General features: G+C 36.7%; 1 protein-coding gene across 1 annotated transcript; it reads left to right on the top strand.

Annotated features, from left to right (window-relative positions):
• The first annotated feature begins 193 nt into the window (after positions 1-193).
• LOC137021061 (fer-1-like protein 4) lies at positions 194-27,237 on the top strand. Its single transcript, XM_067387260.1, has 46 exons — positions 194-463; positions 685-740; positions 2,451-2,539; positions 2,657-2,756; positions 2,956-3,050; positions 4,511-4,552; positions 4,637-4,810; positions 5,004-5,064; positions 5,191-5,322; positions 5,520-5,582; positions 6,614-6,698; positions 7,525-7,687; positions 7,862-8,036; positions 10,202-10,388; positions 10,735-11,013; positions 11,402-11,505; positions 11,981-12,089; positions 12,181-12,370; positions 12,454-12,574; positions 12,723-12,823; positions 12,932-13,019; positions 13,123-13,239; positions 13,369-13,521; positions 13,751-13,934; positions 14,074-14,198; positions 14,425-14,559; positions 14,722-14,895; positions 15,398-15,508; positions 15,749-15,910; positions 16,288-16,453; positions 17,550-17,662; positions 18,283-18,399; positions 18,493-18,532; positions 18,868-18,971; positions 19,117-19,251; positions 19,359-19,475; positions 21,065-21,192; positions 21,411-21,581; positions 21,867-22,021; positions 22,424-22,605; positions 22,848-22,933; positions 23,718-23,816; positions 24,167-24,408; positions 24,504-24,805; positions 25,230-25,330; positions 25,438-27,237. The coding sequence occupies exons 1-46, from the start codon at positions 385-387 to the stop codon at positions 25,616-25,618; spliced, it is 6,093 nt and encodes a 2,030-aa protein (XP_067243361.1). The 5' UTR covers positions 194-384; the 3' UTR covers positions 25,619-27,237.
• The last annotated feature ends 750 nt before the right edge of the window (positions 27,238-27,987 follow it).

Genomic DNA, 27,987 nt, shown 5'->3' with positions numbered 1-27,987 from the left:
ACTTTATGCAATGTCCCTTTAAAGGCAGATCAAAGCATAGCCGTTCACCTGTACACTTGTATTACGCCCTTAGTTCACGAACTGTTCAACTGTTAACTTAAATTATCATAGGTAAATATTCCAACTCCTCTACTGCCTAGGGAGTTTTCCTTCAGTTGGAATTCCAGCACTGTTCCTCAGGGTTTAGGATTGTACAGTCTGACGATGTTTTTGAAGGCCACATGTGTATTGGATATTTGAAATTGGCTTAATTGAGGATTGATTGGTCTACTGCTTATTTCAAGTTAGATTATAATTGTACCTTAAAAACAATGAGGACCAACTGCACTTAAAGCTAACAGTGGATCAGGATTACAAGACGCTGAAACACAGCAGCACTCTGCCATGTCTATCACTGTCATTTTAAAGAAGATATATAATCTACCAGGGAAATATGATAGAAAAGTGGAGTTGTCTTTTAGAGGTAAGTGCTGGACATTGAGGAATAAGTATTTTGCCATATGATTAATATTGTCTATTCAATTGGAGAATTATTGTTTTTGAAATATATATTTTACATAAATATTAAATGCTTAAGCAATATGTGGGGAATGATTTGAGGGACTAATATTTTGTAACTTTTATATACAAGACTTCCATTCCTTATACCATGTTACTATTTTAAAACATTTGTTTACGGTGCAGGATTTACTCACAAAACCAGGATCCTTCAGTGTGAGAATATAGCCATCTTCAATGAGGTAACTCAGTTTCGGTTGTATGCGTTTACGATTAACTTCATTTATCAGCTGCTTTTTTTAAAAGTTATGATCACATAATCACTACAGGATGCTGACAAAAACAGCTAATATTTTAATTACAACTCCAGTCATGAAAGATAATTAGTAGCTACTCTACCATTCAAAAGTTTGGGGTCAGTAAGATTCTTTAATGTTTTTTGAAAGAAATCTCATTTTCACCAAAGCTACACTTATTTTAGAAAAACAGTAATATTGTAAGATATTATTACTATTTAAAAAAAACGGTTCTATTTTGATATATTTTAAAATGCAATTTATTCCTGTGTTTGCTGAGCTGAATTTTCAGCATCATTACTCCAGTCTTCAGTGTCACATGATCCTTCAGATAATCATTCTAATATGCTGATTTGGTGCTCAAGGAGCATATTTTATAATTATTAAAGGTGCTAAAGAGAATGTTTTGTTTTATACATTTTCTTTACTAACTGATAAAAGACTATTTATTAGGTGCACTGAAAGTAATAATCTTAATATACATCATCCGTGCACGAGGTAGGGCCTTAAAAACATCAGCCAATCGTTTACGCGATCATCGCGTAAACGATTGGCCCTCTGGCTTGTCAATCACTGCCGTGACGTTCCTTGTGAGAGACGAGCGCGGCTGCGCTCTCCAGTAACTTTCCACACTCCACAGGTGCTGCATGCGATGTTTTTGTCAGGAGACAGGAGTAACAACTGCAGATTATGAGTTACCTGTGGTGAGTCCGACATAATGAATCCAAAAAACACGACACAGCGAATGCCGGTGGTAAACACTCGTGTTCCAATACTCGTGAAGGAGGGGGGAATACATAAGAATTTCAGGACATGTATATATAAAATATATAGCAAATGGTTTATGGGTACATGAGGATGAGTAATTAATGAGAGAATTTTTTATTTTTGGGTGAACTAACCCTTTAACCAACTTCACTTTTTATGAATTTTTTAATTTACTCATAGTAAATGTGTACAGTTGCTTTTACAGTTGTGTGGAAAAACTGTAAAAGCAACAAATGTAGCTGCTTATTGTTATATAGTTGAGAGAAAATCAGTGTTTGGTTGTGAATGTTGGGAGGAGATCTTCATGTTAACCACACCTTTAGTGGTTGCTTACCATTGATATAAGGGACTTGAACATTCTCGATCTTGTAAACAGCCACATCTATGAGCTCAGATACAGTGATGAACTTAAAATATTTGACTAGAGGTCTGTCACAAGGTTATCCTTTAACTTAAGCTAACAGATATTAGAATGTTGGGAAGGACAAGAAAAGCTGTTCAGCCTGACTGAAGATAAATCATTTTCAACACTGCTTTATGAAGAGGAAGTCTTTGGGATTTTCATTTATGAGAAATGCAGTGACTGTAAAGAAGGGAGTGATCTAACACAAACCTATATAAATGTGTGTCAGGAGAGATCTAAGACATACAAACATACAACATGCTGTTTTTTAAACTCTATTCATCACAATATCCACCAAATTATTAAGCCGTACAAGTGTTGAAGATAATGGTTTTTTTTTTAGCATTAAATCAGCATATTAGAATGATTTCTGAAGGATCATGTGACACTAAAGACTAGAGTAATGATGCTGAAAATTAATAAATGAACTTGTTTTTACTGTTTTTTGTTTTGTTTTCTGATATTGTATATTTATGTGACTTTAGCACTTCAGATGGCCTCACTATGGGAAAGTTGAAAGGGATGAAGTTCTGTCAATCAGTGTCTACAACTGTAGTAGGATGTTCAGCAACAGGTCAGAACACGAATCAGCCCTCATACTGAAAGTATTCATACGAAAAGAGGGAAATGAACTGATTGATTAATAACAAATAATATTTGAAACATAAGAGAGCTGTATATGTGCGCACAGATTGCTGGGGAAGCTGGTGATCAGCCTGCAGCATGTGGTGACTGTGGGGCAGCTGCTTCTCCGCGAGTCTCTAACAGACAGTCAGCACAGTCTTACTGATGTGAGTGATGAAGAGCCGCCTTGAGCTCCTGCACACTCCACACTCCACACTCCTGTTACATCCCTTAAACAAATACACTTCATGATAATCTAACATTGGTGTGGTGAAAGATTATTGAATCATTCTAGTTCATATGGTGTAATTAGGTGTGATTGAAGCTCTTTTGTGTTGGTATGTGATGATGGAATTCATGGTGTAGATCTACATCGAGCTGGAGGTGAAGTACAGCCCTCTTCAAGGGACTGCGGGGGGATGGGACAATGACGACTTCATCAAAGAAGAGGACAGTGATGGGTAAACTAGGATCATTCCTTTCTTCCATTCATTCTTTCTTCATACTTCCTTTCTCTTTTTTCATCCATTCTTTCCTTTCTTCTATCAATTCTTCCATCCATCCATCTGTCCCTTCTTTCATCAATTTCTCTTCCTTCATTGCTTCCACTGCTTGTATCTATTATAACCTTTTTCTTCCTTCATTTTTTCCATCCATCCATCCATCCATCCATCCGTCCATCCATCCCTTCCTTCATTGCTTCCACTGCTTTTATCCATTGTTTACCATCCTTTCTTTCTACATTACTTCTATTTCTTTTCATCCATTCTTCCATCTTCCTTCCTTCTGTACCTCCCATTCATTTTCCCTTCTTTCATTACTTCTACTCCTTCCGTTCATCCATTCTAACTTTTTCCTTCTTACCTTCTTTTCCTTGTTTGGATGGCTCTTTCTATCCATCCATCAATCCTTCATCTATTACCTTCTATTCTTCCTATTTGTCTTGTGTATTCATTCTTCCTTCTGTCATTTCTTCCATCCTTTCTTCCTACCTACCTTCCTTCCATCTTTCCTTCCTTTCTCTATTTCCTTCCTTCCTTCAATCTTTATTTCTTCCTACTTTCTTCCTTCTTTTCCTTCATCCATCCATCATCCATCCATTCCTTTCTTCCATTTGTTCTTTCTTTGCACTTCCTTTCTCTATTTCTTTTCATCCATTCTTTCCTTTCTTCTATACATTCTTCCTTCCTTCTGTCCATCCTTCCTTCCATCTTTCTTGACTTCCTTCCAGTTTCCATCATCCATCCCTTCTTTCATAAATTTCCCTTTCCTTCATTGATTCCACTGCTTTTATCCATTAAAACTTTTTCTTTCCTTTGTTTTTCCATCCAGCCCTCCATCCATCCATCCCTCCATCCATCCATCTCTTCTTTCATCAATTTTCCCTCCTTCATTGCTTCCACTGCTTTTATCCATTATATTCAATTATCCATTATATTCAATTATCTATCTATCTATCTATCTATCTATCTATCTATCTATCTATCTATCTATCTATCTATCTATCTATCTATCTATCTATCCTTTCTTCCTACATTACTTCTATTTCTTTTCATCCATTCTTCCATACTTTCCTTTTTCTGTCCCTACCAATCATTTTCCCTTCATCCATTACTTCCACTCCTTCCATCCATCCATTCTAAGTTTTTCCTTCCTGCCTTCTTTTTCCTTGTTTGGATGGATCCATCCATCCATCCATCCATCCATCCATCCATCCATCCATCCATCCATCCATCCATCCATCCATCCATCTTTCCTTCACCTATTACCTTCTATTCTTCCTTTTTTTCTTGTGTATCCATTCTTCCTTCTGTAATTTCGTCCATCCTTTCATTCATTCATTCTTCCTACTTTCTTCCTCCTTCTCCATCCCCCTTCCTTCCATCCATCCATCTATCTCATTTTCTCTATTCCATTTCAGCTCAGAGCTTGTCATCAGAAACACAGGTTTTACAGAACCAAGGTAAGACATCTTCAGTATGGTCAACTATTCATTTTCATGTCCTTTATTCATGGTATTAACACTGATATTCTCAATAATTCGCAGCTCTTCAGATGGCCTGCGTCCTCAGCAGCTGGATCGTGAAACCAGGATGATTGGTCGTAGCCTCTTGAAAACTGATGATGAGAACGGAGACGAAGATGATGACAATGACTATGATGATGATTATGACTTTGCAGATATTGAATGTGCCAATGTGACATTCACTCCCATTTTGAGGTGCGTTTCAATTACCTTTTAGTGTAATACATTACTCCATTATGAAGCATATTATATTGCAGTGTAATACAATACATTACACATTGCATAACTAAAAATGACCCATCATGTAATTCCCATATTTGAAATCTAATCTGAGAATGTAACGAGTTTGATAAATAATACTGACTCACAGCTTTGTTCATGTGTGTAGTCGTTGCAGAGCTATAGCAAAGCACGAGCTTGCTATCACACCTAAAGTGAAGTCCTTCCAGGTAAAACAATCCAATGAGGAAAACATACTTATTTCGTATACAAATAATTGTTTACCTCATAGCTGACACTCTTTGATGAGAATCTACTAGGGTAAAGTCTTCTATTTCACTATTTTTTCCCCTCAGGTGAATGTAAATGTGATTGAAGCTCAGAAATTGGTAGGGGTGAACATCAATCCAGCAGTGTATGTGACTATTGGGGATGAGAAAAGGCACACAGCTACTCAGAAGTCTACCAATTGTCCATTTTATAATGAGGTAACTGCTTGCAAAAAACTACCCATTAAGGCCAATTCACACCAAGATAAAATAACAAAAAAGATATAGTTCTAAATATTGTTCTAAATATACGAGAATAGCAGAGTCCACACCTCAACTAATGATAACATCACAGAGAAATGATACTGTTGCATCTGAAAGCTTTGAGCGTCTCTCTGATTGTTTTTGTCTTTCAGAACTTCATGTTTGAATTCCAAGAGACACAAGACGTGCTTTTTGATAAAGTGATTGAAATTACTGTAAGTATTTCCAGAGACACTAGAGACATGCAAACAAAACACAGCAAAAGCACTCCGTGGCGGATCGGCCGCGGAGGTATCGCAGCTTCCGGAACGTATCCGCAAACGGACCCGTATCGGCGTCCACTTGCGTGCAGTGATGGATCCGCAATGAATGCGGATCACGGACTCGCCGTGGCTCCGCGCTGCATCCGCGATTAAAACCTTACCTCCGCGGCGGGTCCGTTTGGGACCCGCAAAATTATACAACCGTTACAGTAAAGTCACGTGCGCGGATCTGACATGGGTCCGCTTAGGGTCCGCTGATTGACAGTAGAATTTACGGCGCCACCCGGAGGCGGAGCTGATCCTCTGTGCGGCGCCAAAACGAATGTGACAGTCAAGCGGGTTTGGCGACTTGAATGCGGATCTGTCTAGGAGTCTCCTGCTGTGTGGGAAAGATTTAAAGGGATTTACATAAATTTCGTATATATGTAGGCTATCCATCTCCACATCCACGTTTTACAGCATTTCAAATCCCTCAGTTCTTGTAGCTAATCTCCAAAAAGTTAAGCCAATGTTGATTTTTATTACGAGCTCTGTCTCATTCTCTTTTTGCCAGCAGCCTCTACTCTGTTTTTTTTTTTTTTTTTTTTAAATGGGTGATTCCCTGGAGGTCCTAGATTTAGTGTGCTCCATGTCAACCTTTCTCACCTATGCCACTTCCACACCATATACAAAGTAACCTGAGTAACTTTTCTCTATTTATGAATATGATGAGACGAGTGACATATGTAAGAAATTTCCCGCAAAAACCATCCAGCAAGGTCTAAAATATAAACACTTATAATAGTCCTACCATAGTGAATCAAGGTAGAGCAAAACATATTTTGGAAGAAGGATTGATGATGTATTGACTTTTTGAAAAAAAGTTACATAGTGTACCTTTAAGCAATGTCATTTATATATTATATTTTTGTTATCTGATACTATATTTTATTCACGTGTTGTATGAATCATGGCTATTTTCTTTATTTGTTCTTATATTTTAGGTGGTTCACAAGAAAATCCTTGCCTTTTTGATGACCCACATAGGAACCTTTAAGATTGACATTAGCACAGTGCATCAGCAGCCAGGTAGCATCACGTTTTAGCACATAAAGGGGCTATATCTGTAAGACTTTTAATGTATTAATCACATTTTATTGTCAGTGTGTGAACAGCTTGAGACAAAACTTTAAAAAATGAGACCTTACCAGGCTTCCTAGTTTGTCTATGAAAGCCTGCAGACTGATTTTTATGTGAAGGACTAAGGACGTTTTTACCGGGAAAATCAAAATAATGTGACATTTATGTGTGTTCCCGAAAGCCTCTCTTCCGTTCTATGGCAGATGGAAGGAATGCTTATGTTCATGATAGTGCCCAAAGAGCTATTCTGTACTGTAATGGCAATGTAAAAGGGATTAATTCAAAATATAGTCTCAGATAGCCAGATTTGTAGGCTAGTAAGTATAATTTTACCTCATCTGTCGACATGATGCCGGTGAATTGCAGAGCTTGTACAAACATATCCATATCGCTTTGTGCCGATGTTTATTTTGATATTGAGAGGAAAAAGTACAGAACATATACATATTCATCTATACGTCATTCTCAGCAGTGTGTTAACAACTTCTTTTTACGTTGTGTGAAGTCTACTTAATGGTCACCAGTGTCGCTAATAGCAATGTTTCTGAATTGTACATATAGCCTGTTTAATATTTATATAAACCAAGCTAAAGAAACTATAACTGCTATTTGCAAGATTTGGGTGAACAATACAGGCATAGATTGCATTGGTAAAACAATGACATTCCCTAGACGTTTTAATGACTATAATTAACTCTTCCCCAGATTATAGGTCTACTTAGAAACTGTAACATTGATCATTACAACAACTTAACACAGCCGATATATTTCACAGATCACCGTTTCTACCAGAAATGGGCTCCGCTTACTGACCCAAAAGATACCCGCTCAGGAATTAAAGGCTATGTGAAGTGCACAGTGAGTGTGGTAATGAAAGGAGACCCTATGGGCATGGTCAGCCTGGCACCAGCTGGCAGCCAGAACGATGACATTGAAAAGTAAGAGCTTGCCTTATGTTACATGGCTGTTCTCCTCTTATGAAACCATTCCCCCTAAAAGAAACATTAATATTAGATGTTTGGTTCTTTGGTCATTGGCATCAATGTGTTCAGTAGATACCTTTCAGCATCTGAAGGTTAATATATTTTGGTACATTTTCATGTGACATGTAGGAACCTTCTCCTTCCAAAGAGGATGCCATCAGAACGTCCATGGGCAAAGTTTATCCTAAAGATCTTCAGAGCTGAAGGCCTACCCAGCATGAACTCTGGTTTCATGGGGAAGATAATGAGAGACAAGAAGGTTTTCCTTGACCCTTATGTTCAGGTCACGTTCGCAGGACAGCGGGTGATTTTCTTTACATCTAACTTTGAATAAGATAATTTTATTCAGAGTATTTCCAACACAGAACGTTTAAGCCAGAAGAACTGAAAGTGTTTCTCACGATATGTTTGCTTAAACTCATACTTGCTTGACAGTACTATTTAAACAGTCAAATGATCTAAATCTAAGAGTTTCTTTTCCTTATGATGTTCTGGTTTCATTTTTAAATTAATTCCTCCCACTGGAATTATGGAAAATAACACTATTCTCAACACACACACACACACACACACCCTGACAGTGCTTTTGTTTGTTAAATGGGCTGAGGTGCGTCAGTATTTGAACTGTTCTCGGAGTCTTGCCACACAGGGTGTTAGCAAACATTTCAGCTTAAAATAAATTGTTATGATGTCAGAGCTTGTCTTATGTAAAAAAAAAAAAAAAAAAAATTCAAATAGATTTAGGAGCCAAACCTAAACTCTGTTCCTGTCAAACAAATGCATTACATACAGTCAACATACAGTTTTTTGATTAAATTCAGTCAGTTATAAAATATAGTAAAATACTCTAAAATAAATAAATAAATATACATATATATACAGTCGTGCTCAAAATTATTCATACCCTTGGTAAATATGACCAAAGAAGGCTGCATCGTTAATACTTTTGATCTTTTATTTTAAAAAAAATCTACAAAAATCCAACCTTTCATTTGGAGAATAATAATTTTAAATGGGGGATAATCTCATTATGAGAGAAATGTTTTTCTCCAATACACACTGCTCACAATTAATCATACACTTTTATTCAATACTTTTTGCAACCTCCTTTTGCCAAGAGAACAGCTCTTAGTCTTCACCTATAATGCCTGATGAGTTTGGAGAACACCTGACAAGAGATCAGAGATCATTCCTTCATGCAGAATCTCTCCAGATCCTTCAGATTCCAGCTCCATGTTGGTGCTTCTTCTCTTCAGTTCACTCCACTCATTTTCTTTAGGGTTCAGGTCAGGAGCCTGGGACGGCCATGGCAGAAGCTTGGTTTTGTGTTCAGTGACCCATTTTTGTGTTGATTTTGATGTTTGGTTTGGATCATTGTCCTGATGGAAGATCCATTATAAGACTTCTAACAGGGACAGTCAGGTATTCCATGTGTCTGATCAAGATGTCCAGGACCTCCAGCAGAAAAATAAGCCCACAACATTAAAAATACAGCAGTATATTTCATTGTACACATGGGGTATTTTTTACATCTTAAGTGTTTGCTGCTAAAAAAGCAAATTTTTTTGCTTCATCTGACCATAGAACATTTGAAAAGTAACTGACACTACTGGAACTTCAAACGAAGTTCCGGTTATATTGAACCGATCCGGTTATATTGTCAGATGAAGCAAAACAATTAGCTTTTTTAGCAGCAAACACTTAAGATGGGTTTGGTGCACAAAGTACCCCATGTGTACAATGAAATATACTGCTGTATCTTTAATGTTGTAAGCCTATTTTTCTGCCGGAGGTCCTGGACATCTTGTTCAGATACATGGAATAATGGATTCTACCAAATACCAACAGATAAAAAATCAAAACCTGACCACTTCTGCTAGAAATCCAGTAATGGGCTGTGGTTGGATCTTCCATCAGGACAGTGATCCAAAACAAACATCAAAACCAACACAGAAATGGGTCACTGAGCACAAAACCAAGCTTCTGCCATGGCCGTCCCAGTCCCCTGACCTGAACCCTAAAGAAAATGAGTGGAGTGAACTGAAGAGAAGGATCTGGAGAGATTCTGCATGGAGGAATGGTCTCTGATCTCTTGTCAGGTGTTCTCCAAACTCATCAGGCATTATAGAAGAAGATTCAGAGCTGTTCTTTTGGCAAAAGGAGGTTGCAAAAAGTATTGAATAAAAGGGTATGATTAATTGTGAGCAATGTGTATTAGAGAAAAACATTTCTCTCATAATGAGATTTTCCCCCCATTTAAAATTATTATTCTCCAATGAAAGGTTGGATTTTTGTAGATTTTTTAAATAAAAGATCAAAAGTATTAACAATGCAGATTTATTTTCACAGACTTCTTTGGACATATTTACAAAGGGTGTGAATAATTTTGAGCACGACTGTATATGTATATATATAAATGCATTAAAGAATTAAAATGCATGAAAATTAATATATTTACATGTTTGGTAGGGGGAAACATCTGTAGAAAGCAACACCAATGCTCCCGAGTGGAATGAACAGATATCCTTCATTGAGCAGTTTCCTCCTCTTGCTCGGCGGATCAAAATCCAGATCCTTGATGATGCCAACATTGGAGATGTGGCTGTGGCAACACACTTCCTGGACCTTCTTCAAATCTCCAATCCCAACCGAAATGGTCAGTTTTAATATTGATTACTGCAAGTTTAAATGGATACTCTACCCAAAATAGCAATTTCTGTCATCATTTACTCACCCTCATGTTGTTCCAAACCTGTCTGACTTTCTTTCTTCTGTGAAACACAAAAGAAGATATTTTATATAATGTTGGTAAACAAACCGATTCGTTCCCATTGACTTCCATTGTATGGTGCAAAAAAAAAAAAAAAAAAAGTTAGTGAGAACCAAAACTTTTTAACATTTTTTGTAGGTGCCTTCTGGCAACTTCAGATTTTTACTCCTTGTTGAGCAACTTCTACTTTATTATACCTTCTGCAACCTACTCCCTGTCTTTTCTGTATCAGGTTTCAATCCCACTTTTGGCCCAGCTTGGGTCAATCTCTACGGCTCTCCTCAAAACTCCACGCTGAGAGACATCCACAGGGATCTTAATGAAGGTCTGAGTGAAGGGATCTTCTACAGGGGCAGAATGCTGCTCTCGCTGAGTGTGGAGGTTTATTCCTCCCCTACGGCTGTGGTGACAGAGAGTAAGACTGTTACTAATGTGAAGAGCCCAATTAGCAGGCTTAATCTTAAACGCAAGAGCCGAAAGTCCAAGGAGAAGAAAACAGCAGGCAAAGAAGGTATTAAAAAAATAAAATAATTCCTCTAAAATAAAAATATGCACACTGTAATCATTTATAGATTATGTATGGTGAAGTGTGTAATTTCTGTGCCCCTGGTGCCACTGAAAGGAATCTGATTATTTGAGCATCCTGAATGGGCCAGACATAATGACATTAGCTCAATGTTGTGAGACTTGGGGTGGGGATACCTGTTTGTTCAACTAATTTCAGATGTCTGAAGTATCTGAAAGTTGTTTGTCACTAGTTGCACAGAGATCACAACTTTTAATGTCAATATGTAATGTAAACTTTATACACATATTGGAATTTTGCATTTATACACACACAAACATGTATCAAAGATGCTTTAGCACTGTAATCTTGACTAGAGAATGATTTTATTCAGCAATGCAGAGTCCCAGTGGGCCTGTCGAGGAATCTGAAGATGTTGGCGCTGAGGTACCAGCTGCCGTCACAGTGGAAGTGGAAGATGTTCACCCTCTTCCTGAGGTCAGTGACCAAGTTTGCCTGTAGAAAAGATAAACGCTATATCATATATTATTTCAGATTATACATGGGGCTAAGTGGGGATTTTTCAGTTACTGGTTATGCAGGAGTTGGTCACAAGTCTTTATGAGTGATTCAACAAATCATTCATTTAACTGATTCTTTCAAAACACTGATTCATTTGGAAAAAAAAGCAAAGTATCTATCTTTATGAGTGAGTCATTGAATCATTCACTCAGTTTGTTCAAAACGCTGACTAATTCAGGAATTATTTACCACTACTATGTGTTGCTTGGAGACGAACAACGGCTTTCCTTCTTTGACTTAGTTTGGAGCTATTTTTAAACATCACAGCATCACACTTGCAATCATGCTGATGTTACAACTATTATTATATATATACAGTATTACATTTAATCGTCAGTGTTTAATCATACAGACATTTAATCATACATTTAATCTGTTTTTTCTAATGCAGAATTTCACTGGAGAGAAGGATGAATTTTTGTTGTTTGCATCTTTCTTTGAAGTTACAATGATTGATCCTTCTATTGGCACCAAACCTGTCACCTTTGAGCTCTCTATAGGTAAGACTGGACTGTTTCATATCATAATGTCACATCCCATACCACTTAAAATAAACAGCTGTTTGAATACAAGAACAACGACGCTTCACAGGGAACTATGGTAAAACTGCAGACGTGATAGTGAAATCCAGCAAGAGTGGTAATCAGGAGAATCTGGCTGAGGATAGACAGCCACTGCTGGAATCAGATGATGAGCTGGAGAGAGATCAACTTCTGAACCCTGGGCCTCGGGACAAATCCGTCACGGTGCCCAGGAAACCACAGCCCACTGAATATGACAGGTGAAATGACATCCTTATTGCCATGTGGAGTGCAGTAGGATTATGGAGGAATAACTGAAAGCGTCAACATTTTTCTCATTTAGATCATTTAGTTGCATTCCCTTATTCCGAGAGAAACCATGCGTCTTCGTGTGGAGCTACTTTGAGGATCACACCTCGCGATTCCACAACAGCAACTGGTTGTCCAAGATGGCTGACCGTCTGGCAAGTGCTACAGTGCAGAAATTGAATACTCTGTTTTTAATTAGCAATTTAAAATGCCACTTTATTCTCTTCATGTAATACAAAATTCATCCATTTCACATCATTGTTGGAATTGTCTCAGTTTGGATTATGTCCTATATTCTTCAAGGATTATGGCATTGATGAAGTGGAGATGCTGTTGAAAAGATCAAAAATCAAGTCTAAAGAACGTTTGGTGGATGTCGTACTGGAATTCTTTTCCTCTTGCAAGTAGGACACATTTGCATGACTATTGTATTAAGTCGATTTCACTTATTGTAGCTGTTTCTTACATAGCACATTATGGATAATAGAAAGCTTGTTCTCATCGGCTCTCAGGCAGTACAGCAGTAACTTAGACCGAAAGAGAAGTGCTCGGCAAAACAACCTTGACAAGTGCCGTGTGGGGCTCATCAAAAAAAACATCGTAAGTAAACTGTATTGATTTTGGTATCATGGATATATGGTTTAGTTTTAGTAGCACTAACAGTCTTCATGGAGAATGTCATAATAATTGCCTTATTTTGCAGGTTTTGCTGGCCAAACAGACCCTGAGAATAAAAAAGCGAGTCACCAAAAATACAGTTAAAGAAAGACTAGCAGATCTCAAGAATATTGCAAAGAGGCTCCGCTTTCTGGCCCTTGAGGTAATGCCATCAAGATATGCAATGTCTTAATGTTTACACTAATTTATATATACATATATTACATAATCACACACACAATTTTTTACCACCTGAACTGTATATAAGTGTGTTTGTGTTCTCATATGTCAGCCTCAGAGCACACTGCCTGATGTGTTTTTATGGATGTTGAGTGGAGGAAGGCGAGTGGCCTATGCCAGGATCCCAGCACCATCCATCCTCTTCTCACTGGTGGAGGAGGAGAAGGGCAAAGACTGCGGGAAAATCACTGCTGTGTACATGAAGGTGAATTCCTTCAAACGTCATATTGCAACACTTTGTTCTGTCCAAAACAATTTATTACTAGTTTCCTAAAATAAAACTGGCACGAAATATTTTGATAAATGAAAGGGTTTTCTTTAACCTCACATTAATAAATTGGAGTGAAATGTTGTTTTTGAGCAATTTTGTTGTTGTTGTTGTTTTGTTAAAAATGTATATGTGTGGCTTACTTTTTATACTTTTTGTTTTGTAGACCCCTGGAGGGCCAGTGGGGGAAATCTTTGCCAAACTGGAAGTCTATATGTGGCTTGGTATCACAAAGTACGCAAAAAACTGTGTCACCAGCCTTCCAGCAGAGTTTAGACCCATTTATGAAGAGGCGACATCTGGCACATTGATTCCCCGTAACATGCCTCCTACCAAATTAGCAGTGGAAGGTACTTTATCCAATACAAACATCTCTGATATTCTCTATAATTTGTCTGGGGCAGCTTTAAAATCCAATATTTTTCCATTTGGATGACATTTGGATTCACTTTAATGAAAAGTACCATCCTTCCTTGTCCTTTCATCCAGACAGTCGTTATTTCCAGTTACGTGCTCACATTTATCAGGCGCGTGGCATCATTGCAGCTGATGACAATGGACTGTCCGACCCCTTTGCCAAGGTTGTGTTCAACACTCAGTGTCAGGTCACACGGGTAGGTCTCATATATTAACACAAAGTTCATTGTGTTCTATGTCCCCAATAAAAAGCAATGAATATGAAAAGCACTATATGAAAACTAACTTTGATGTATTGGACATTTATGGCAGGTCCATTAAGTCCAACAGGATCTGAATGGGCATATAAATTAATCATTCAGTCTGTATTGATTGTAATTTTGTGTCTCAGGGATTGTTAAAAGATTGTATTTTTGTTTGTAGGTGATGGAAGAAACTCTATCCCCAACATGGTGTGAGTTACTCTTCTATGATCAGGTTCTGATGGAGGGCAGTAAGGACGAGTACAGAGAAGACCCTCCTGTGGTCATCATCAACATCTATGACTACAACAAACTAGTGAGTGATAGTTTGCAATGCATTCAAATGTTATGATCAGTTAAAAAGTGTATTTATATTCATGAATAGTTCTCTATATATGATAACTGGATGTCAGACTTTGGAATATTTATATTTATAATTTATTTGATTTATGTGTGGTATATTTGAATGTTACAACAGGGCATTCCACAAGCCCTTGGTCGTGCATTTGCAAAGCCAGAGCTGAAGTTTGTGGAAGAGCCATATGAAAAGCCCCAGCTGCAGTTTTTTGAGATCACAAAAGGCAAGAGCAAAGCTGGGGAAATTTTGGCTGCTTTTGAGCTAATTGAGTTGGATTACTCCAGCTTTGGAGAGGTGGGACCCCTGCTTTTTCTCATTAATTTCAGTTCAAATGACCGAGTAGAGAATCTACTTTAACGCACACATTCACATGACTAAAAACATTCATTTGTCTGTTAGAGAGCAGCTTTATACATCTGAGTGGATAGAAAGATAAATCTGAATAGAAAGCTCAATTTTCAGCAGCTACTAACCATTTCCAGCATCCTTTAGAAATCCTTCTGATATGCTGATTTGGTGCTCAAGAAACATAACACAACATTATAAATGTCTTTATTGTCACAGTTAATGCATCCTAGATTTAAAAAAAAAAAAGTATTAATTTCTTTAAAAAAAATCTTAAACTTAAAAATCTTACTAAAAAATCTTAGTGTATATACACAGTATATTTTATCTGAAGATAAAGATGACTTGTAGCCAATCCGTCTGCTAAATTCAACTCCACCTCTATATACAACTGAACGTGTCAAAATAAACCTTTTAAATGTCATGTTTGTGTGCTGTGAATCCATCTCAGCCAGCTCTACCACTGGATGTTGACCCCAAAGAACCAGAATGCAGTGGAGAAGAATCCCGCTATATCATTCCAGCGGGAATTCGACCCATGCTGAGGAAATACAGAATAGAGGTACAAAGCCACGACCTTGAACAGAAGTAAACTGAATCAAAATCACAAGAGTTGTATTTAACATCAAAATTTAAAGGTCTTGAATGCACAAGAACAAATTGATGAAACAGATGTGTTTATAAATCAATCCCCATGAGAGCATTTTAAATGGTAACAAGTGGTGACCTACTGCACAAGTTTGCGAGCTGACTGGTTTGGTACGCGTCTACAGTGTTTTCAACTCAAACCCTTAAATGGCAGGTGCTGTACTGGGGCCTGAGGGATCTGAAAAGGGTCAAACTGTTGGAGGTGAAACGACCTCAAGTGAAGATGGAGTGTGCAGGCAAGATGATCGAGTCGGAGGAAATTCATGACTATAAGCTGAACCCCAACTTCAGTGATGTGGTTAAACACTTTGATGTTGTAAGACTCCCTCTTATTAAAGTATTAGACCTTATCTTAAGAGCTGTGTTAAGAACATACTTGCCATGCAAGCTTTGATCACATATCCTGTCTCAGAATCACAAAGCAAAGCTGGTGAGATTCTGGCTTCTGTTGAGTTCTTTTAACTTAATAGTCTGATGTCTTGAGAATGATTCATTGCACAATATGTAGTCAATTAATGTATTTGTTAGTTGTAGGTTTTTAATGACGATTGCTTGGTGATGTCTTTTGCATACGCCAATGCAATTTGATGAAGATGATTTAAAATTAATCATCTACTGCATACTTTTTAAGTATGTTAATTTTTTTTTTAATCACAATTGCACAATATCTCATAACTGGTTATGTGTCCTCAGGAACTTCCAGAGCTTGTCTACCTGCATCCTCCTCTTACTATCTTTGTCATGGAGCAGAGGCCGTTTGGGGTGCTGGTCCTGGTGGGAACTCACGTGGTTCAAAACATTGTGCAATTTGGGCCCAGAGACCAAGAGGAGTGGAAAGATGAGGAGGAGGAGCCTGAGGGTATGGAACATCTATAGCTCATATGTTTGTGGTTTAAAGGCCAAAATGAAAGCATCTGCTGTCCTGATATATGTGTACATAAATATTTTACATTTAAAAGACTCTCATGCTGTACAAAAAAGCATGGCATGAAACTTTGTTGAAATTAGAAAGGACAGTGATCACACTCTTATATTGTTCTAGTTTAAGGTACATATTCTGTTTTTTTTTTTTTTTTAATGCTGGACATAGCAGTTGTTGATTAATATTGAGTATTTTGCACATTAATTCAGTCAACTCATTATTTTTCATTCATGTTTTCGACAACAACACAAAATAATTACTTGCAATGAATTGCAAAATATAGCTCATGAGACTTTTGCAGTCTATATATGGAGATTTGCTCATTTCTTGTAATGTTTGTGAAGACTATTGCTCCAATTTATTTTCAGAACACACACTTCTTTTGCAATCATAATTATATTCATTTCTACCTGAATAATGAAGGATGTTTCTAAATAAGATGTTTAAATGACCCTCAATTCCAAGTTTTAAATTATGCACATTACTACCATTCAAAACTTTTTTTTTCTTTTCTTTTTTTTAATAAAATAATATATTTATTCAGCAAGGATGCATTAAATTGATCATGTGACAGTAAAGATATTTATAATATTATAATTTCTATTTCAAATAAATTTCTTCTCATTAAAGAATCATGAAAAAAAAATTATCACATTTTCCTGAAAACCAATTCAGCATATTAAACTGATTTCTGAAGGATCATGTGACACTGAAGACTGGAGTAATGGCTGCTAAAAATTCAGCTTTGTCATCACAGGAATAAATGACATATTATATGTATTAAAATAGAAAACACAGATTTATGTAAGTTGTAATAATATCTTCAGAATACTCTATTTTGATCAAATAAATGCAGCCAGTTTTCTTTCAAAAACATTAAAAATTGTACTGACCCCATACTTTATAAACTGTGTTGTACATAAGTGGAGAATTACCACATTTTCATTAATATCAGTATACCTTCACATCTAAACTTAGTGATTGACTGGTTTTTATTTTGGCAAATTCCTAAACATTGTCTTTGTGATTTTAGAAAAAAAGCCCCCCAAGAAGACCACTCCACTAACCACAGTGATTACCATGGATTTAGGAGGACTTCCATTGAAGCATTCCAAAATTCCTATCAACCCTCTTAACTTAGTCACAGTAAGTTCCACCGTCCATTTTCAGGCCACAAGAATGACCACTTTCTTCAGTGTTCCTTAAATTTACATGCAAAACGGTTACAAAATTATATCTGACATCTTCCACCAGTTTTCAGAGGTTTTGCAAACACTTTTATTCAGCCACACAGAGCTACCATGTGGTCATAGGGTATCTACTCTGGGTGCGATGACGTTAGTTGGCTGCTTTGGGATGTTTGAAATAGCTCCTAATGAGTACTTAGCGCACATGTTTTTAACCATCCACAGTCTGCAGTTATTAAATGTGAAGCCCTTTGCACCCATTAACCTGTTGATTATGGTGTGAATCTGCTGGTTTGTTGAGCGCAGTGAAGTGTGTTCCTGTGGCAGTTTGAGCTCCTGCTGTTAGATCACTCTGATTAATTGGCCAGTCACTGCATAGCCAAGACCCCTGCTGACATCCAAATGGGAGGCTTTCAATGTGTGTGTGTGTATGTGTGTGTATGACTTTTAAAAATCTGTGTTCGTGTTTAGAGTGTTAAGGCCTGTTCACAAATTAAAACCATGGAAGGTCATGAGGGTGAGTAAATGACAGAATTTAAATTTGAAAATAAAAGTATTTGTGCAAAACTACATTTTCAGTCTCCAATCAAAAAGGTGATTAAAAAAGAGGAGGAGTTAGAGGAGGAGCCACCAGAAAAGGAGGAGCTTGATTGGTGGTCTAAATATTATGGGTCACTGGCTGAACTCGAAAAACAGGTGATAACTGATTTTGATAATGGATTGTTTTAAATTGTGTGCCTTTATTGTTTTCTTCAACATATAAATGTCCTGTGTCCATCTCTTCTTCAGGAGGAGAAAGAGGATGACCTGGAAGATGGGCAAGATGGAGGTATTATAAATGCAACAAATTCAGAAGAAAATACATATAAAACTGCACTAAGCAATCAGACAGAGGTTTAAATTGAATTGTCAAATGCATTTTCAATATATCAAATCCTGTGGTTAGTCTGCTAAGACACCTTTGTAAATCTGAAGGTAAATGTCTTCATACATACTCTAAAATCAGCTATGGACTGATTGAAAGTGAAATTTATTCTAAGAAAAGGTCTAGCCTAATTTGTTTGCACTTTACAGATGCCACTTGGTTTGAGCTTTCTCCACTTTAAGAAAAATACTTGTGACTGAATGTATTTCAAAACATCAATAAAATGTCACATTGTGCAGATGGAGCACCACTGACCATGTCTGCGCTAGAGGTAGAGGACGATGAGGCTGTGATTGAAATAGAGCCTCCTGCTCCAAAGAGGAAGAACATTGCCACCTTACAGGTTTGAAATATTCTTCAAACTGCAGTTCTTTTATTTATGAAAACATTTCAATATATTTACAGTGTTTCGTTTCTGTCCATAGACCAACTAAAACAATTTGCCGTATACATTTTCCTCCTTTTTTCTTTTTTATGTCATTCTCCAGCTTTACAAGTCTGAACTTGAAAATGAATTTAGTCAGTTCATGGATTGGTTGCACACGTTTCCTGTATACAAAGGTAAATCCAGCCTGGATGATGAAGAGGAAGATGAAAGTACAAGATATATGGGTAAATATAAGGTGAGATGTGGTTTTGGCAAGCTCTCATGCCTTACATCAACAGTGTGACGGCATGCATGAAGGAAGTCAAGGATTAGAGGTTAAACCAAAGCTGTGCTTCATTGCAGGGTTCATTTCTGATATACCCCATCGCTCCTGAAGACGAGGACGCAGAGTGTCAGATCACTAATGCAATTCCCAAAAATACACCCATCAAAGTCCTAGTAAGGGTGTATGTAGTAAAAGTGAGTATCAGTTGGTCCAAAAAAAAAAAAAAAAAAAAAAAAAATATATATATATATATATATATATATATATATATATATATATATATATATATATATATATATATATATATATAAATAAAATTTATTGTCTACTCTGTCAACAAACTGTGTGCAGAATTGAAAACACACACACACACATATACATACACATATATATATATATATATATATATATATATATATATATATATATATATATATATATATATATATACACACATATACATATATATATATATATATATATATATATATATATATATATATATATATATATATATATATATGTATGTATATGTGTGTGTGTGTGTTTTCAATTCTGCACACAGTTTGTTGACAGAGTACACATTAACTTTTTTGATTTTAGGTTGTTTATATCAATGTATGAGTGAAAATGTATATATATAACTCGATCTTTTGGTGAACCGGCATACGTCTTTCTGGTAACTATCATCTACAAGCTCGCATTTAGATCTGTCACTATCCAATCAGCAACCCACTGATAGAATTAAGTCCCGCCCTCCATTTCTATCTTTTCTGATAATCTGTTTCTCTATGCTGTGTCACAATACAGAAGAAAATATCTGTCTCTACTTCAGTTACACTATTTACATTTTGCCATTAAAGGATTAGTTCACTTTCAAATTAAAATTTCCTGATAATTTATTCACCCCCATGTCATCCAGGATGTTTATGTCCTTCTTTCTTAAATTAAGGTTTTTGATGAAAACATTCCAGGATTTTTCTCCTTATAGTGGACTTCATTGGAGCCAATACGGTTAACGGTCAAAATTACAGTTTCGTTGCAGCATAGAGAAACCATTGCTCATTTAAAAAAGAAAAAAAACAACAATAAATGTTCATCTTGAACTAGCTCTCTTCTTCTCTATTAGAATTCCGGCAGTGTAGACACAGCTAAGTGTATTACTGCCCTCCACAGGTTAGAGTTTGAACTAATTGTTATATACTATCGAACTGGCATATTGCATATAAAAATTAGTTCAAACTTTGACCTGTGGAGGGCAGTAATACACTTAGCACTATCTACACTGCTGGAATTCAAATAGTGAAGAAGAAGAGAGCTAGTTCAAGATGAGCATCATGATGAGCATTTATGGTTAAAACTTATAAAAAATTTACTTTTTTTTTTGGAAAATTAGCGATGGTTTCTCTAGATAAGACCTTTATTTCTTGTCTGGGATCGCTGTAAAATGTAATTTTGACCTTCAACTGTTTTGGCTCCATTGAAGTCCATTATATGGAGAAAAATCCTTGAATGTTTTCATTGGAAACCTTAATTTCTTTTCGACTGAAGAAAGAAAGACATAAGCATCCTGGATGACATGGGGGGTGAGTAATTTTAAATTAAATTTTAATGTGAAAGTGAATTAATCCTTTAAATAGTCCTGCATGTGTCACAATTATACAAGAATATACACATTGCATGCATGTTGGCATGGTATGGTGTGTTCCTTCAAGTCTCCATGAATTTTCTGTTCATTTATCTGAATTAACTGTTTATGCTTCTTTTCCTTGTGAACCCTAAGGCAACCAATCTGGCACCCACAGACCCAAATGGAAAGGCAGACCCCTATGTGGTGGTGAAAGTTGGCCAGCAGCAAATGGACAGCAAAGAGCGCTACATTCCCAAACAACTGAACCCAGTGTTTGGAGAGTAAGTGCCATCTATTCACAAAATGAATGGGAGAAACCATAGCGTTCTGTATGGTGGCTGTAAGAATGGAAGCCGCGCCTTTAAGATTAAAGATTAAATAGCATTTTTCGCTGTATTTTTTACTCTTGAAAGCACATTGGCAGCTGTAAACTAGTCTGATATCATTGTTGTCAGATTCGTTTACTGATTTAATGTGCTGCGCCCTCGTCTCCCCACAGAGTGTTCGAGCTGACCGTGTCCTTCCCCTTGGAGACAGAGCTCACGCTGTACGTGTTTGACCATGACCTTGTGGGCTCCGATGACCTGATTGGGGAGACCCGCGTGGACCTGGAGAATCGTTTCTTCAGCCGCCACCGTGCCGGGTGTGGCCTGGCCCTTCATTATGATAAGTGGGTAATGGCCTTAGCCTGTGATGATGATGGCGATAATGATTATAATGATGATTAGCATTATTATCTTTGTCGTGACCACTACTGTCGTTGTCATTATTGTCTTCATCATCATCAGGATTTCTGAAAGCTCATCGACTGCTTTAAAGCTCACATTAGGAGAGCTCTCAGTTGATTGTTTGCAGCTGCAGCACTTTAGACTGAGACAAATCATGCCATTTTGTAGCCTGATTTTCATTTGACTCTCTACAGGTTAAATCAGATTAGACTGTCTTGTGATTTCAGGGATGGATATAATAAATGGAGAGATGCCAAGAAACCCACTGCGATATTATTGGAGCTCTGCCGCAAAAATGGGATTCCATCTCCAGAGTACCGGGAGTCTGAAATTAAAGTTCTCAACAAGATCTTCAAAATTCCCAATGAGGCTTTTCCAGAAGGTGAAAATGGCGTTTTATTAATTTAAAATAAAAGTTATAAAGCACCTTCATGTAGAACAAAAATAAACATTTTGTTCTGTTTCCCTGTTTTCTGAAAGAAACATTGAGTTTGGCTCATAAATAAGGGGTTATAAATAAAATAATAAAATATTCATATCCTTTTATTGTTTTATGACATTGAACCTGGATATATATATATATATATATATATATATATATATATATATATATATATATATATATATATATATATATATATATATATATATATATATATATATAAATATAAAATTTAGTTGATGCACCCATACATTTTCAATGAGACTGAGGTCTTGTACACACCGTGTTGGATGTATCCGTTTATGAATAACTGATTATTAATATGAGACTTTGGTGCTGCAGAGTTGCTGAAGAAGAATAAGAAGACAGAGGAAGACTATGCAGAGTTGGATGAGCATAAAGCTCTGAATGTCCTTCAGCGCTGGAAAGAGATGAGAGAGTTCTGTGAGGGAGCATGTCCTCTGGTTCCTGAGCATGTGGAGGTTCGCTCACTGCTTAATGCAGAAAAGCCAGGCCTTCCTCAGGTCAGACTCCATCACACACAATGACTTGTTAGCATTCTTAGTCAACCCATTTAGCCTTGATTAAATCTTCACTTACACTTAATAATGTGGTGCTCATGCACCAAAGTTCAAGTTTGATTTGTGGCATTTTCCATTGTCATTCCTTCCCATTTTTTACTCCAATTAAAGATGTATTCTATAAAATCAAATTACTCTTTGTAGTTGCGACATAATCTCTTCTGTCTTTGCCTTTTACTTGGCAGGGTTATGTTCACATGTGGATTGACATGTTTCCTGTAGATGTACCTCCACCACCACCTGTTAATATCAAACCCAGACTTCCAGAGAGGTAATCAAGATATTACATTATACTGAAGCAATATTTATAATGCCTCACAGTGAGCGTGACCATTTTAAAGGTGCCCTAGAATAAAAAATTGAAGTTACCTTGGCATAGTTGAATAACAAGAGTTCAGTACATGGAAAAGACATACACTGAATTTCAAACTCCATTGCTTCCTCCTTCTTATGTAAATCTCATTTGTTTAAAAGACCTCCGAAAAAAAGGCGAATCTCAACATAACACCAACTGTTACGTAACAGTCGGGATCATTAATATGTACGCCCTCAATATTTGCATATGCCAGCCCATGTTCAAGGCATAAGACAATCCAGTATTAACGTCTGGATCTGTGCACAGCTGAATCATCAGACTAGGTAAGCAAGCAAGCATGCATGCAGTATGCATGATGAACATCTTGTAAAGATCCATTTGAGGGTTATTTTAAAGGGGATTTAAAGGGGCTGCAGCCTGAATCGGTGCATAGTTAATGATCCCCCAAAATAGGCAGTTAAAAACATTAATTTATTATGTGGTATTTTGAGCTGAAACTTCACAGACACATTCAGGGGACACCTTAGACTTATATTACATTGTAAAAACTGGTTCTAGGGCACCTTTAATGTCTTATTCAAAGGACACAATGTCACCAAAAAAATTTAATATATAGAATTAAAGATCTGAAGATTCCTTCCTACATCTCTCACAAGAATAACCAGTCTGTTCTTTTAATTTACATCTTGCTGATGTGCTATATTTGTGTAATGATAGAATATTTATCCTTTGTCTGTAGTTATGAGCTGCGTGTGATCATCTGGAATACTGACGATGTTGTACTGGATGATGTCAATCCTTTCACTGGAGAGCCATCAAGTGACATCTATGTTAAAGGGTCAGGATGCACAAGAAAATAAATTAAAGCTTCTTTAAAACATTTACAGTTCTCATAAAAAATTCATTAATTATATTCTATAAAAACTAACACTATACCATTCAAAGTTTTGGGGCTACAAAAGATTTCTATTTCAAATAAATGCTGTTGTTTTGAACTTCTATTTTCATCAAAAATCCTGAAAAAAAAAAAGTATCACAGTTTCCACACAAATATTAAGCAGCACATACATTTTAAAATTTAATAAAAAGTATTATAATTATATTTATAATAAATAATAAGTTTGTAATATTTGTTTATAAAAATATATGTACATATGCTTGTGCATTTATGTGCATTACATTCACCAGCTGGATTAAAGGTCTGGATGATGAGAAACAGGAGACGGACGTGCATTTTAATTCCCTCACTGGTGAAGGCAACTTCAACTGGCGCTTTGTCTTCAAATTTGACTATCTTCCTACGGAGAAGGAGGTCATCTACAAGAAGAAGGACTCTCTGTTCGCCATTGAGGAGACTGAGTTCCGCCAGCCGGCTGTTCTGGTGCTTCAGGTCTGGGATTATGACCGCATCGGTTCCAATGACTTCTTGGGTTAGTGGTTTTAGTCACTGGTCAAACATGAATTCTAGTTACATTTTCTAGTTAGTCAGTAAAAACATCAATTCCTTTTCAACTGTTTTGGCTAGGATCCATAGAGTTGCGTCTCAGCGATATGGTCCGGGCAGCAAAATCATCAGAGCAGTGCAGCATCAAGATGGCCAAAGACAAGGCTGGCCCTCGCTTCTCCATCTTCCGCAGCAAGAGGATGAAGGGCTGGTGGCCGCTCATCAAACTAAAGAGCCAGGAGGACATCGAGAGAGAGGAGAGAGAGGCAGAACAAGAGAGGAAAACCAAGAAGAAGAAGAAAAAGAAGGCCAGCAAGCGTAGCAAAATGAAACCAGAAGATCTGCAGTTTGTGGACAACAGTGGAAGCACCTTCCTCTTAATGGTACATGAACTTCTTCTTCAGTGCACCAAGATTGAGTACAACGAATGTAGTAACCAGTGTTGGGGAAAGTTTCTTTTAAAAGTAATGCATTAAAATATTGCGTTACTAAAAAAGTAACTAATTGTGTTACTTTTTATGGAAAGTAATGCATTACGTTGCTTTTGCGTTACTTTTCTTATCTGGGCTGGTGGTTTGTTTGTTTGTTTTTATTTTTTTATTTTTCTATTTTTTCTTATTTGAAAAAGTAACTCAGATATTTTGTTGTAAATTTAAAATTAATGTGTTACTTTACTATTTACTTGTAAAAAGTAATCTGATTACGTAACTCGCGTTACTGTGTAATGCGTTACCCCCGAAACTGGTAGTAACGCACTTGTTTACTTTGTAATGGCGGACTCAAACCCTTAATTTCTGTGGTTTGCAGGGTAAAGTAGAGGCAGAGTTCCAATTGGTGACAGCTGAGGAAGCTGAGAAGAACCCTGTGGGAAAGGCACGCAAAGAACCCGAACCTCTGGACAAGCCAAAGTAAGGGACTAAAATGCATTAACATAATTTCTAGTTTGCATCTTTTTATTTTAATTGTCATATACTTGCTAAAATGTGCTACATAAATACGTTTTTGTCCCCTCAAGCCGTCCCAAGACGTCCTTCAACTGGTTTGTGAACCCCTTGAAGACCTTTGTGTACTTCATCTGGAAGAAGTACAAGAAGTACATCATTGCTTTGATCATTCTGGTTATCCTGGGGCTTTTCCTCTTCCTCATCCTCTACACCCTGCCTACACACATCAGCCAGCTTATTGTTAATGGATGAACAGAAATGCATGCATTGATCAAGAGGGGAAATAATGATACCCATGTGTACATAGCCAATATTTGTTTTTAACGGAAAACACGTGAGCATTAAATAACACTTTAACAATACAAACAATTGCCTGTCAGTAAATTAAGTGCAATTTAATGCTTTATGATTTAAAGGTGCCCTCGAATGAAAACTTGAATTTATTTTGGCATAGTCAAATAACAAGAGTTCAGTACATGGAAATGACATACAGTGAGTCTCAAACTCCATTGTTTCCTCCTTTTTATCTCATTTGTATAAAAGACCTCAGAAGAACAGGCAAATCTCAACATAACACCGACTGTTACATAACAGTCGGGGTGTACGCCCCCAATATTTGCATATGCCAGCCCATGTTCAAGGCTTTAGACAAGGGCAGCCAGTATTAACGTCTGGATCTGTGCACAGCTGAATCATCAGACTAGGTAAGCAAGCAAGAACAATAGCGAAAAATGGCAGATGGAGCAATAATAACTGACATGACCCATGATATCATGATATTTTTAGTGATATCTGTAAACTGTCTTTCTAAATATTTTGTTAGCATGTTGCTAATGTACTGTTAAATATGGTTGAAGTTACCATCGTTTCTTACTGTATTCACGGAGACAGGAGCCGTCGCTATTTTCATTTTTAAACACTTGCAGTCTGTATAATTCATAAACACAACTTCATTCTTTATAAATCTCTCCAACAGTGTAGCATTAGCCGTTAGCCACGGAGCACAGTCTCAAATTCATTCAGAATCAATGTTAACAATATAACAGTATACAATACTCACATAATCCGACGCATACATGACGAACACTTTGTAAAGATCCATTTGAGGGTTATATTAGCTGTGTAAACTTTGTTTATGCACTGTTCAAGGCAATTCTCCTGCTCCGTGGGCGTGGAGCAGGAGAAGGGCCAGTAGCCCTGAGTCGGCTCATTTATAATGATGCCCCAAAATAGGCAGTTAAAAAAATGAATTTAAAAAAATCTATGGGGTATTTTGAGCTGAAACTCCACAGACACATTCAGGGGACACCTTAGACTTATATTACATCTTTTTAAAAAAAGTTCTAGGGCACCTTTAAAATAGAAAATAGTTATGTTAAATTGTAATAATATTTCACATTCAAAACAATGCAGTTTTACTATATTTCTAATCAAATAAATACAGCCTTGGTGAGCATAAGAGACTTTCAGTTTCAAAAACATTGAAAAAATTTTACCCACCCCAAACTTCCAATCATGCTGCTGTTTATTAATGTATTCATTTTAATATATATTTTTTGTGATATGATAATCACCAACTGTTAAAATATTACAGGTTGTTTAAGAAAACATTGTAAGTTGCATAAATAAAATGATCTTGTAATGAACCTCAGTTCATTCCATTTACTAACATTGTCTAAAATGAATGCCTTCAATTTGAATGAAAAAAATGCATGGAAAATGTAAACCAAAAATTTTCCTTTGATTTAGAAAATAATCTCTTTGATTTATGTCTAGACTGTTAGGACTCACACCGCTTGCTGTTTTTCCAAAATATTTCCATACTGTTATGTCAAGTTTTATAGGGTATTGTTTGCAGATGTAGAGAAGGATCAGAGACATCGGGTAGATTTACACAGGGATTTATCCATTTGAGGTTCATGACAGAAGCCTATTCTTCAGAGATACATTGAAGAAGATATGATAAATGAAATGACATCCAGCCTGACGACAGTAAACACAACTGCTTCCAGGACACTGCTGCTCGGTTTACTGGTTGAGATGACTGAAACTAAAATCCATAGAAAAATGCATAAAAGTGTGTTGCATCCTGGAACATGCTTCCTGCATCTTAAGAAGAATAAAAAAACTAGACGCAAGTTATTTAGTTCTATAGACTAGATAGTCCTGTTCTATAGACCATTTTCTCATGCAGCGTAATAATAAAAACCATGACAGCATGTGCTTTAATTCACTCTAACACAGCACTCACAGTATGTGATCTAAACCCACTCATTTGAGATAATTGCCTGTGATATAGAGAAGTGTAATTATATAGAATGTACCAATGAAGCCTCACTGTCACATGGGAATACAACTAAAAACTGGCAGCTAATGGACATGCAAATGATCGCTTAATAATAAACCACGGTTTCCATGGTTATGCTCCTGATCTGAACTGTCAGATCATCATATTTCAATGTAATGGATAAAATTACCAAGAAGTGAACCTTAAAGTAACCATGAAATAAAAAAATTAAAAAAACAGTTACTCCTTTTCTCTACTAATGTATTTACTGGCACGAGGGTGGGCCAACCTGTCACTCACATGACATCACAGCAATATCAAACCATGCAGACTG

This window comes from Chanodichthys erythropterus, chromosome 6 (genome assembly GCF_024489055.1).
Source record: "Chanodichthys erythropterus isolate Z2021 chromosome 6, ASM2448905v1, whole genome shotgun sequence".
Taxonomy (NCBI): Eukaryota; Metazoa; Chordata; class Actinopteri; order Cypriniformes; family Xenocyprididae; genus Chanodichthys; species Chanodichthys erythropterus.
This window is presented reverse-complemented; position numbering and strand designations above follow the sequence as displayed.

Excerpts from the sequence above, each read along its gene's own strand:
- LOC137021061 (XM_067387260.1), top strand. The coding sequence starts at position 385 with ATGTCTATCACTGTCATTTTAAAGAAGATATATAATCTACCAGGGAAA. Across the intron at positions 13,522-13,750 it reads TCACTGCTGTGTACATGAAG|ACCCCTGGAGGGCCAGTGGG; the intron begins GTGAATTCCTTC and ends TTTGTTTTGTAG. Across the intron at positions 19,476-21,064 it reads TAAGGGTGTATGTAGTAAAA|GCAACCAATCTGGCACCCAC; the intron begins GTGAGTATCAGT and ends GTGAACCCTAAG.